We start from the raw sequence: 13,291 nt of genomic DNA, 5'->3' as shown, positions 1-13,291 counted from the left end.
CAAACATGAGGCACAGCAAATTCAAACTTATAGACAGTGCTAGATTATGTGGCAGGAATACATTAAAACAAATGATCAATTAAAAAAATCACAGGTGCATATTAATATCACAATTAAGTTTAATTAACACATTTAAGTATTGGGTGTCTTCTGTTAAAATCCTGGACTTTACAGCTCTAAACATAAAACCCTGTGGCTGCAGGACCATTATCTATCTTTTCTAGAAAATATAACCTCACTTAACGGGACAGCTAACCCAAAAATCTAAGTTAATTAGCTACGTCATACCAAACCCACATGACTTGATTATTTCAGTGAAACACAAAAGAGGATAAGCTTTTAAAGAATGGTGATAAACAAATGTTTGGTACTATTGACTTGCATTGTATGGACAAAAAACACTGAACTGTTTCTTAAAATATCTTTTATATTCCACAGAAAAAAATACAGGTTATACAGGTTTGGAACAACATGCGGGTGAGTAAATGATAGCTTTTTATTTTTGGATTATATGTCCCTTTAATAACAAATGAAATCATTAAAATATAGTTTGCCTGTTATCAGTTTGATGCAAATTGAAGCTTGTTTTGTAAGGAATGAAATGAGCCTATATTCTACCTATTCTATTTTAGATATTATGGCAGTTCATGAAAACGTGACTATAAAAATATCATTCCCCAAAAATAACATCCTTTAAACTGCTTATCTCTGTATCTTTGGTTGCAAATGTCAAATTACAAATAACTTTTTGAGATTTTCAACTACAGTCTGTTGTGTGTGTGTATATATATATATATATATATATATATATATATATATATATATATTATACACACACACACACATCCATGTCATTGAAATTTGTTTTGTTTGTTTTAAAGGAAAATGTGTGATGAGTGTGCGAAACTGCGTCGGTCTAAAGATATCAATATTTGATAAGCCAACTGCAGAGTAAACTGGGTTGTATCACATATCCCTGGCCTGAAGCAACACAGTTTTTTGCTGCATGCATATAAATGAAGAAATACCAAAAACACCACTGCCATACAAGCTCATTTTTAAGAAGGTGTATCATTGTATTAATAGGGTAGTACCTTTTCAGAGATCCCTTGCATCACCTCTCCGTGTATGCATGAGAGAGCTGGGGAGATTTCCTTACAAAAAGACATTTCAAAGAATGCGCTGTGTGCATGGCAAATCCATTACAACAAGCTTTGATAACCACCAATGGCCCAAAATGCACCACTGTACAATAATGCCTCCCTCCTCTTTTCATTTACATATTCACAAAAGAGAAATTACATATAGGAGCAGTCGCAATACTCGTGAAAAAGGTAGAAAAAGAACGTTCTGTTGTCGTTCTGAATAATTTAAACCACTGTGGCAGGACGGTCTTACAGAACCGGAGAATACAAGCATCCAAACGAAGAGAAACGTCATATAGTCCTTCACGTCGGCGTGGAGCTGTCATGTTACAAAACAACGCAAGAGACAAAAATGACAGTTCATTCCACCTTTACATTATGGTTTGAGAGCCATAGAAACGTTCAAGTTTCTTACATTTTCTCAAGTCATTAAAAAGAAAATGGTTATACTTGATAAAAAAAGAACAGTGATAATTGTAATAATTATAATAATTATAATTACAATGACAGAAGTAACAGCGAATGGTAAATAATAATAATCAGTCCTGTACAATCAGATCAGTCCTGCAATTGGCCACAGGCTGTTTTAACCCATGGAGACGTCAGGGCTTTGCAGTCATTTTAATGGCTTCAGCTGTAAAAATGGGCCGCCTGGACATGGCTTTCTGACCGCAGATCCTTTCTTACGTCCATCCGTCACTGAGAGCTGAAAAAAATCTCTCGAGTTACCTGAGCATTAAAGAGATGCTGTCAGAGTTTGTAGTACAACACAAGACACCAATTGTTGCTTTAATATATTGGATTTAGAGTATTAAAAACAATATAAATCACATTTTATTAAAATTCATTTATTTGCAGAATTGAAAGTTGTAAACAAAATTGATACATTAAAAATGTAATTAATTAACAGCCCTAGTTTGAAGGGTTACATTATTTAAAAAATATATATATGGGCAAGAATTAAGAAAATTTAGGAATTTTTTTTTATGTTATTATATAGTAATGATCATTACTAATGTAAAAAACGCTGTGCTGCTTATAACGTTTGTGGAAACCATGAACCATTTATTTTTTTCAAGATTCTGAACAGCATTTATTTGAAACAAATCTTATGTAACTTTATAAATGCCCTTACTGTCAGTTTTGAACAGTAAACATATTTTATACATACATCTGATGGAAGTTTTTTTTTTTTTTTTTTTAAAGATCAAATTTATTAGAATAGCTACTAAATGTACCGGTTGAGAATATATGCGTTTGAAATGGTCATGAGCTTTACCTGCTCATCTGGTCAGAGTGTAGCAGTCAGATGTCAAAGCAGAGGTCAGTCCAGCTCATGAACCTCATCCTGCAGGCCAGAGGAAGTTCGGCTTGGTTCAGACACCCTTTTGGCCATTATTTCCCACTGAGGAGCCAGAACTTTGGGCTTGGACCCTGACACACATATAGAGAGAAAGAAAGGAAATAAATCCATCTATACATTTTGGTAAAATGCATCTACACCTAACAATTTACATATCCATACACAAAAACCATGCATTAAGAGCCGGGGAGGGGGTGAAAACATTTTGCATTTGAAGTTCAGGGTAAATTTAACTTGTTTTTTTGTCTACCGGGAAACATGTAACTAGCTAGCCTCTGAAGGGCAGTACTAAATGTAAAAAATATGATATTAGGCAAAATAAGAAAAATGTACACATCTCCATTCTGTTCAAAGGTTTTCAACCCCCAGCTCTTAATGCATGTTTTTTCCTTCTGGAGCACCAGTGAGTGTTTGAACCTTCTGTAATAGTTGCATATGATTCCCTCAGTTGTCCTCAGTGTGAAAAGATGGATCTCAAAATCATACAGTCATTGTTGGAAAGGGTTCAAATATGCAAAAATGCTAGAAAACCAAAGAATTAGTTGGGCCTGAAGAACACAGTATTAATAATTCAAGAATATATCTAGAATAGAGAGATAGAGGTTCAAATAATGATGGAAGAGATGTGTATTTAGCCGATTCTTAAAGATGAATAAGGACTCAGCAACTCAGACTGAATTGGGCAGGTCATTCCACCAGGAGGGAATATACTTATGTATATTGATTAAAAAAAAAAAAAGTATTTGCAACTAATTGTCAAAATAATTATTTACATAAAATGTAAATAATTGGTTTAATATGAACATACATTTGTGTTGTGTATTGTATATAGAATATTTGGTATTTGTAAATATTAATTGTGATAGAGGATAACATAATGAAGGTGAATCTCTAGTGTGCTTAAATAGAGAGCTTTTTGTGTGGTACATGGAGCTGCTACCTATGATGGAGCACACAAAAAAAAATCTCCTATGATATTCCATTTCCGTTAGGATGCTACCTTAGAAGACAGCTGCCCATGCGGCAGGAAGTACATATCAGAGCAGCTTACCAGGTTTTGAAAAAAAAGCTACCGTCACTGAGACTCCAGAGACTGCTCCATTCTACAGTTTCACGTGTCTCCTACTGGTTCTAAGAGGTACTACATGCACTCTTCTGCTAACCCCATCCTTTACATTATAAATGAGGCTCACACCACCAAAGAACAAGTGCATTAACACCCCAAATGTAAAAGCAATTTGAAAAAGCAGCTTGGGGGGGGTGGGGGGGTGGGGGGGATTTGCTGCTTTGGACAGAATGGTGCCAAGCTCATCAGGATTTTATATAACCGGTGAACATTGGTTTCCCTCCAAAGCCTTCACAGAGACTAGAGGGTAATGAAGCACAATGTGACAGGGGAGCATACATAAGTGTTCCTAACATCTGCGCCATGTGCTCTGGAAGCCCTCCTTTTGAATCGACGGTTACGGTGCCTTTAGTCTGTGTTTTGGGATCTGACCTCCCGCAGAACTAATGATCCATGTGAGTCACTGCTGGTCTGTTACCATGACAACCATGAAAGCCATTCAGAGATTAAAGTAGTGTATGTGTGTTTTCCTGTATGAGGGCTGGTGAAGATACGAGAGGGTGAGTTTAAGACAAGTGAATAAGACATTGCAAGAAGAGTAGGAAGAGAGTGTGTTGTGTGGGCAGCTCAGAAACCCGACGATGGCTTACCATCCAAACCGTTGTGCTGCTCGTAGCTGCGTTTGCCCAGGATGGTTGGGGAGCCGTTGTTGAGGATGGGTGTGGATTTAATGGGCGTCAGGCTGCCCATGGAAATGGTGGGTCCTCGTGGAGGATCTGATCTGGGTGGGAGGGGGTGGGCCTCTAGAACACGGTTTGAAAAGACACGATTAAAATGAGTTTGCTTGAAAACCTGAAAAAAAGCCTTTGGAAGGAAAGGCAGCTTTACTCACCCAGATATCTAACCACTGACTCTAAAGGCTTCCTTACAGTCTGCTTTAGAGATGGAGGCTTCTTGGACATATCTGGCAACCTAACCGCACCTGAAATATGTAAAAAAGAAATGCTATTAAAAGAATGTATTCTACTTAGGTTTAAATTGCTGTGGTAATTCAGTACAGGGTCAATGACACAACAGTCGTTTAATAAAAAAAAAAATGCAGATTGACTATTGTATGAACATGTTTTCCATTATATGTTCATTTTTGTGTGTTCGTCAGGGGGTAAGAAAAAAAATATTTTTATTCACATATACAAAATTGTTTTTTTAGAATTTCGGTAACACTTTACAACGAGGTTCCATTTGTTAACTATATTTAATGCATTAATTAACACTAAGCAATACATTTGTTACAGTATTATTTTTAATTAAAGTACAACTGTTCATTGTTAGTCCATGTTAGCTCTGGTCCATTACATTTGTTTACCAAATCAGTCCTGTGGTATAACCACTATAAAGAAACATGAAGGAAAAAAATAATAATAAGACTTATTATATTATATTAGGATCCCTGTATATTCTCGAGACTGTGACAGAATTAAAAAGTATCTAAAAATATCAAATATTAATAAACATTAAATGAAAAATTTGATCTTTTTGAGACATGTTAAGGATGTAAAAAATAAAATAAAATTCAGGTTATGAAAATGTCAAATGGCACAACCTCCCAACTTAGTTAATTAGATGAAAAAAAAGATTTGCCTTCTAATCTAAATATTAAAATTTTCTTTTTTTTGTTGTTTTACTTGTTCATCACATTTTTGAGCCTTTAAGTATAAACTTTTATTTAAATAGTTATTAAATGTGGTATTAATCTTAAAATACCACATTCATATCTCACAGCAGATACTCACACTCTGCTTTGATAGCTGCAGTGTTGACAGGAGTGTAAGGGTGTCTGGCCAAATATCTGGATCTCAGCAGGTCCTGGCAGACGCGTCGAGCAGCTTTCGTCAGCTGAGACGTCTGAAGGTAGAAAGCCTGTCTGGTCTTCACAGCAAACTTTGGGCTTCCGCTGTGTCTCATGGGCAGACCGTGAGGACTCTGAACACAGACAGAGAGATGAAAGTCAAGTCTTGGGTGACAGCGAAATCTAAATATTGCATTTTAATTCTGCTAAAGTCCATGAATTTCACTTTTAAACATAAATGAAAGAAAGTTTCGCTCATTCAAGGCATTCATTTAACAGTCACAAAAAGGCATAATAAAACAGAATTGCACAGCACAAGAAAAACACACTAAATAAAACAACTCAATTTCATGTGAAGAATTGACTCGGAGCCCAGTGGAGCATGTTCGGAGAGAATTCACTTTACACCCACCATGTTGCGGTTGGGTCCGGGCCTCTCTCCATCCAGTCTGGTTGGCATCTTCAGACCTCCATACTTTTTCCAGTAAGTCCAGCAGGAGGCACACAGTCGGCACTGCATGTTGGGGGGCCCCCATGAGTACCACTGATACGAGCTAGTGGCTACACACAAACAAAACACATCAAGCTCCTTCCAATTCCACTCTGCTCTACTCGCTGTAGTTTAAAGGGATAGTTCACCCAGTAAGTTTCATGAGCTTATTTTTATTCCATCTTCTATCCTGAAAAGTCTGTCTTGCAGTACTGACTAATAATTAGCTCCTAAAACTTACTGCCAGATTCTGGAAGATAAATTCTTCAAACAGTGGTACAGAGGATGTGATGCTGGGCCCCAATAGTCAATCAAAACTTTTCTGTCCATAAAGCCTATAATATATTAGTCAAATGTATTTCATCATAATTCAGCATGTAATTGGTATTAAGTTAGGGTCATTTTTTAGGATTTTTTACCCAAGCAAAGTCTCTGTGAACCTGACACATTGCACTTCTGGAGACTCCAGGAAGGTTGCGGTTCCGAAAAATGGTGATGCTGGAGACTAAATGTTTCCTAATTTCCTAATTCTGTGCACCTGAATATAAGCAGTTTTCCACTTCCAGTCTTCATGGATTATTATATATTACTTATAAATGATAAAATACAAAATCATAGTACTTATGATTGATGTGATTTGGAATTAGTGAAATGTGATTGAAAAAAAAAAAATCATCAGAATATCAACGTGCATCTGATATACACGAATGTATGTGTGTGTGTGTGTGTGTGTGTGTGTGTGTGTGTGTGTGTGTGTGTGTGTGTGTGTGTATATATATATATATATATATATATATATATATATATGTGTGTATATATATATATTAGGGATGCACCGAATATTCGGCCACCGAAAATTTTCGGCCGAAAATGGCCAAAAAGTGCATTTTCGGTTTTCGGCCGAAACACTTTTATTACCGAAACAACACGGCCGAAATGTTATGATGACGCAAACAGAAACCGCGACCTGCACGTGCACCTGCATAGCGCAGACCACGAGCTCCCCGCGTCATTCACTTCACACCAGTGGGTCTTAATAGAGAACATTCTCTCTATTCTTATTCCTTTATTCGCAGCACTAAAGCGTCTCCTAACAAAGAGATTGAGACGGACCACGAAGTGAAAACAAAGAAAAGTACAGTCTTATAGAGTCTGTTAGCACACGTCTCACTGAGATCTTTTCGGATCCTCCTCACTTCATCGCGAATGTGCTTGATCCGCGTTATAAAGACCATTACTTGGACGCGGAAATATGGCAGAGCACACGAGAAATGCTCCAGGCCGCGCTGGATGCGGAGAACCCGCGTGGAGACGGAGAAGCGCCAAGCGCAGGAGACTGAGAACAGAGCGCAAAAAAAAAAAAGACTCGTCTCTGCATATATAATACACACACATATACATATACATGCATAATATCAGATTGTAGCCATATTTCTGCTAGATTCTTTGCTAGATTTCTGCTTTAATTTGATAAAAATGTTTATTTATGCCCTGGCCCTATTTAAATGCACTCTCTCAAATATTTCTCAAATGTCAGGCAGATGACAAGCTCAACTGCTCAACAGCTAGATGGTTATCTGTCTGAAGTCCCCATCCCCAGAAGTGATAACAGTCTTGCCTACTGGAGAAGTAATGCACTTCCTAGTCCTACAGAGAACAATTTCAAATGCACTTGACCTAAATGCACTTTGTTCTTATGAGAGACCAGTTCATTTTAAAACCTTTCTGCAGGCCAGTAGGCCTGTACATTATTATTTAATATACAGATGAGTGGGATTAAATTTTAGTTTGAATTTTATTTTATACTGTGCATTGTTGCAATGTGCTTAATAAATATTTGCATAATTTGTAATTATGCATTTTTATGTTTTTTTTTATAATTTATGTAATTGTAATTATCTTTGAAACTTTAATATTCATTTATGCAATTGCAATGTTTTAATTTTAGTAAAGTTAGTACACGGTCATAGCAATAAATGCAATGGTACTAATAATTGGGATAATTTCTTTCGGTGTTTCGGTTTTCGGCCTTGGTTTTCTCTTTTTCGGTTTCGGCCAAGAATTTTCATTTCGGTGCATCCCTAATATATATATATATATATATATATATATATATATATATATAATTTATTTTTCATATTTAAGCTTTAATAAACTTATGGAACACATTGTAACAGTTTTAGTTTGAGGGGACGTTTAAACAACAGTTTTCAAAATGAAAAACATTTAATGAATTTTAGCTGTTCACTTGCATGACAAAGGCATTTTCTATGAAATGATATTCCGGACATTATTCAAAAGGCATTGCAAATTGTATTTGCAATTGCGTTTTCAATTTGTGGACGCAAAAAAAGTGACATAATCCAAACGCAAATGCAAATCGCGCATTACCGTTTTCATTTTCGATTAAGTGAATGCACAGTGTCTGCCAAATTTAAAATGGAAATACAAAGTCCGTTTGCAATTATGTTTCCCATATCTTACGAGCTATGAGCCTGTAATATTTAAATAGCAATATTAATTACCACATTTGCCTTTTCATTCTCTCTGCACTGTGCATGTAAACTGCCAAAACTCAAATGGAATCGCAATACCTTTTGCATTTGAATTTCCAACGTCTACACGGAAACCTGTCAATCAAGTGACAGGGGTGGGGCCATTTTATTGGGCGTGTTTGCATTGGGAAGTGACACCCCCCCGCCCCCCAAATATAAAAACATATTTACCAACTGTATTGAAGGCTTCTACAAACTATTTTTGTCATTAAACAAACCACTGCATTTTTTTTCTTCCAATTATAAAATATTAGACAGAAACTTAGAAATCATATAAGTGATTTATATGAGCACTAGAAAAAAAAAAAAGAATAATTTGAGTAAGAAAAATAAATTAATAAAATAAAAAAGATTTAACTTTGTATACCAATTACAGAACATCCTGAGATTGCTAGAAATGCAGCATTTACAATGAATTACATTGCAAATAAGTGCTGATGGCCAGTTATAGAGATGGTAATAATACAAATAAGCCATAAAGTCAATCCACTTTCATCTATAGCCATGAGAGCTGTGAATACGCAGTAATAGCGAGCTGATTTGCACTCAAACAGATGGTAATCATGCAGATACATTCACATTCAACATAAAACACACTCACACACATATGAAAACTGTTGAAAAATAAAACAAAGAAAAGGGCGATCGCTATAAGTTCCGCCTCCATCAGCTGACAGGTGCGTCACGAGCAGTCACGAGGGAGCGCCAAAATTTAAATATACTATCTTCCACTTTTTTCTTTGTGCATCGTCAGTGACACTGTACGCCGCAAAGCCATGCCATTTTTTTACTACCAAGATGCAGTTTCTTAGCGTGACTCATTTCATAATGGAGACAAACAGTTCAGTCGCTGAAGAACTGAAACGTGAAAAAAAACATTATGATCCATATTACAACGTTATTGCTTCGTTGGACTAAACGTGCTTCATGAGATGTCGTTCAGTGGACCCTTACCTTTCTAACTAAACCAGGATTTACAGCTGTGGATGTATTTATGACTCGTTATTACGACGGATCTGGTACGTACAGCGTTTTCATTCTTCATGTATTAATGTGTACTGCTTACACAAATGTAGCAAATACAGTCTTTATAAGCTTTCCATTGAAAAACAGCGATCTGTCGTTGATGTTTGAGGCTTAGATCTTTATAATGATATATAGTTTGTCAAGATTAAATTTGTCCCGTTTCATTTAATCTATTCATAAACACTGACACGTGCGAGTTGAGGGGAGTTGAGGACACAGGCGTTCTGGTGCAGGCTAACAGGTTAAGAGTGTTGAACCTTTTTCTCCTGTGTTCTACTGTACAGATGAAAATGTACTTATAGGTTTATTCATGTTTTGGTGTGAAAGGGCTGGTACTGTCGACTGACACTGAAAAGAAGAAATTGTTGAATAATGTCATTAATTTTGTTTTCTTTGCACACAAAAATATTCTCGTAGCTTCATAAAACTGCAGTTGAACAAACTAACAATGTCCTTGCTACCTTTCTGGGCCTTGAACATATCCGTTGTGTTGCGGTCTATGCAGGGTCATAAAGCTCTTGGATTTGAACAAAAATACCGTAATCTGTGTAAACAAGATGAATGAAGGTCTCATGGGTTTGGAACGACATGAGAGTGAGTAATAAATGACAGAATCTTCATTTTTGGGTGAACTATCCCTTTTATATCTATGTCAGAGAAAACTACATGATGACCGTTTTTGATGGGAGAAATCTTGACTAACATTATCAGGGGATAAAAATAAAACTCGTCCTTTCAGTTTAAAATCTCCTTTAACATCTTAAGTCCTTGAGAGTGTTTCAAATACTCACTGTAACAGCTCTCGCATGCTCTGCCCAATCCGACAGGCTGGCCTGGTGCTCCTGGAAGTGCCCCTGCTCCATTCACGAGGCCTGGCTTCACGCTGTTCATGCTCAACTGGTTAGGGTTGGGCTTGTTACTGTACGAAAAAAGGCCATGACAGTTACTGGATTTCATCTGGTCAAAGTACAATCACTCAAAGCTTATGGAGAACTGCAAAATCCAGGGTTGAACTTCAACCTTTTGAAATACTCACTAGTTTGGGATATAAACCTGCTTTAACTTGCTCTCAGCCTCGGCTGCTTTTAATCGTTTCTGTATGAAACAAGATCCAGTTAGTCTCAATGTGAAAGCCACTAGGTTTTCTACCTGTGCACAGAGACTTGAGACAGCAGTGTTGGATTACCTGCTGAACGTATCTGTCTGTGGTCTTCCACATGTAGTAATACTCAATGATGCTGGTCAGAGACTTCCAAGGAAGCTGGAACAGGAAAATAAAAGATCATTTAGAATGAATACTTCACTAAAATCATTAACAAATTGCTGTTTATTATATTTTACCCCGTATTTACAATGGGTAGGTTACCAGGTCATGATAATTTAGTTATCCTCATGTCTTTTCAAACTCATAGGACATCCACACAAACCAAAACTGACTGCATCCGAAAACTTGGCAGGTGACTTGCTGCCTAATCAGGCAATGACTTTGCAGGCAGCGTTTTTGCCCGAAGGCACCTCATGAAACAGATTTCGGACAGGCTTCTGAGGCGGAGTAATGGTTAATGATCTACAGCAAAATATAGAGAGCTTTGGTCAGAACTAAGATTTCTCGCTAGAAATTACATAAAAAGTGTTGTTCAGAAACATACATTTACACACAAACTGACCACCGACCGCAACTTTCAGACGCCATCTTTATTTTTTGGCTTTACTGTCACAGAATGGAACGCACAGGATTGTGGGATATCAAAGGCAGGATACATCTATGCTGCCTTCAAAAACCGGCCAGATGAAGGCATCTCAGGAGACAGGAAATGAAGCTGACATTGATTTCGGACGTGCCTTGATGCCTTCCTAGCTTGGAATGCGACCTCCGAAGGCAGCATTTTTCAGTTTTCGGATGCAGCCAATGTCTTTTTAATGTGCTAAAGTTTTGGTTACATCTTTTGACTTTCAATAAATGGAGAATATTAAAAAAAAGTATCTTCATTTATGTTTGGAATATGAACAAAAATCTATGTTTGGAATGCCATTTTAAAACCTTTTAACTCAGAACCGCTGTGACTAGATCACAGAGTCAGATCATTAAGTTGAACTTGAGAACGGATCAGTGAACGAGTCTCATTAAAATTGTTCAAATCACTGAATGATGGAGCTCGAGTTGCAGCAGCTCTTGAGTTGGTGTGGATTATAAATGAATAATAATTAAAATTTTGGTCTGTTTCATACATAGTTTTTTTATATGGTTTACAAAGATTTGAAATGAGTCATATAGACTCTTATGGAGCTTTTTCTGTTTTTGTCACTTTTTGACATGCTTTTTTATGAAAATTCTTAACCATTAGAAGGAAATCGTATGGATTTAAAAAGCAACATCAAAAAAACTGAGTAAATGTGACAGTTTTTCTTTTTGGTGAAGCTTTTTAAAGCAAATCCGCTCATGATGGCAAACAGAATTCCAGCTCCATTTCCCATCCTTTGTGTCCCTGAATGATCTGGTTGACTTCTTTAGGGTGTGCCCATTTTCCATGGCTGGCTCCTCCTTGTTTCTCTAAGTAGAGATTTCTGACTGAACCCCAGAGCTGAAACACTCAATGCAGCACATACACCCATCGACCAGCAGATGGCAGAGTTAAACGCACACTCGCTGTCCCCTGAACAAAGGCAGTTTATCAGTCATTACTGCCACAATTATCTAAGCATATGCTGTTCAAATCTTTTCAAAGCCACGCTATGCTGTAGTACAAACTGAAGAAAACACCCTTCTGCTTGTGCAAACACAAACTTACAAAGTCTTGCTGGATGTCAGTGAAGTCCTTGCCGTATTTCTCGAGCGCTTCCTCGAACAGGTTGGCTTCGGAGGCGCTCCATTCCTCCATTTCATCCCGGCAGAGCACCGGCCCACCCTGGGGTACCAGCGCCGCGATGGCCCGCGTCATGTCGTAGCCGTTCTTATGCAACGTATCCATGGCGTGAAACTGAGAAGAAATAAAAACACATCAGAAATGATGGCTCAAATCCAAAATTCATCACCAAACAGTCCATTGTTTTCAGCTGGAAATCTGAATTGCTCAATCCTGGGAACAACACAATACTGAAACTAGATGAATTGCGTGGGCAGCATGAGAGTGTGTATGTTTATGCGTGGGGATGTTGCCCTCTGGCATCTTTCCTTCATCTTTTGTACACAAAGGGCAGAGCAGGGTGGCTGGAGAGTGAAAACCGTGCTCTGATGTTCTTCTCAAACTGCCTATAGGCTAAAACTGAACATTGAGCTGGCAATAAGCCTGGCGCAATTATTACATAATCGCCTGGTGGAGATTACTTGATCTGTGATTATTTGAGATGATAGTGATCACTGCGCACATTAAATTCTAATAACATGTTGCCACTCAAATGATGAGTTTGGGCATCCTGACGAAACAATGACTTAACCAATGGCTTGAGTTTGACTGACCAATGGCATTCGTGAAAGCTATGTGTAACAGTTCTTATTATCATTATTGTTGATGAACTTTGGTACGCTTTACCTTTACGCTGAGACTGACGCCAAAGCCAAAAAATGGCAATTTTAAAGTAGGCTTGAAATAACTATACATTTAAATTAATAAAACTATCCATTCTAATGTATTTCTATTATTCATAACACGTTTTGTCCTTGAATTTGTGTCAATGAAGTAACATTTAGACTGAACTTCAAAACAGTAAAATTAGTCATGTATAATTATTCAGTCGGGGTTGTTAATATGATTTCGACTTTAAATAAACGATTAAAAACCCGAGTAGATGTTTTTGTT

General features: G+C 37.2%; 1 protein-coding gene across 1 annotated transcript in view; it reads right to left on the bottom strand.

Moving 5' to 3' along the window:
• Window positions 1–1,055: 1,055 nt before the first annotated feature.
• The window catches only part of LOC132112937 (metastasis-associated protein MTA1-like), a 55,898-nt gene continuing 43,662 nt past the window's right edge, over window positions 1,056–13,291 (bottom strand). The window contains exons 9-18 of the mRNA XM_059520698.1: window positions 12,284–12,472; window positions 10,681–10,755; window positions 10,531–10,589; window positions 10,286–10,413; window positions 5,836–5,984; window positions 5,368–5,557; window positions 4,467–4,556; window positions 4,225–4,377; window positions 2,425–2,579; window positions 1,056–1,874 (exon numbers count right to left, since the gene is read on the bottom strand). Of these exons, the coding sequence (XP_059376681.1) occupies window positions 2,470–2,579; window positions 4,225–4,377; window positions 4,467–4,556; window positions 5,368–5,557; window positions 5,836–5,984; window positions 10,286–10,413; window positions 10,531–10,589; window positions 10,681–10,755; window positions 12,284–12,472 (1,143 nt within the window). The 3' untranslated portion in view covers window positions 1,056–1,874; window positions 2,425–2,469. The remainder of the gene's footprint in view (window positions 1,875–2,424; window positions 2,580–4,224; window positions 4,378–4,466; window positions 4,557–5,367; window positions 5,558–5,835; window positions 5,985–10,285; window positions 10,414–10,530; window positions 10,590–10,680; window positions 10,756–12,283; window positions 12,473–13,291) is intronic.

This window comes from Carassius carassius, chromosome 32 (assembly GCF_963082965.1).
Source record: "Carassius carassius chromosome 32, fCarCar2.1, whole genome shotgun sequence".
Classification (NCBI taxonomy): domain Eukaryota; kingdom Metazoa; phylum Chordata; class Actinopteri; order Cypriniformes; family Cyprinidae; genus Carassius; species Carassius carassius.
The sequence above is the reverse complement of the archived record's forward strand: the minus strand, read 5'-3'. Positions and strand labels throughout refer to the sequence as shown.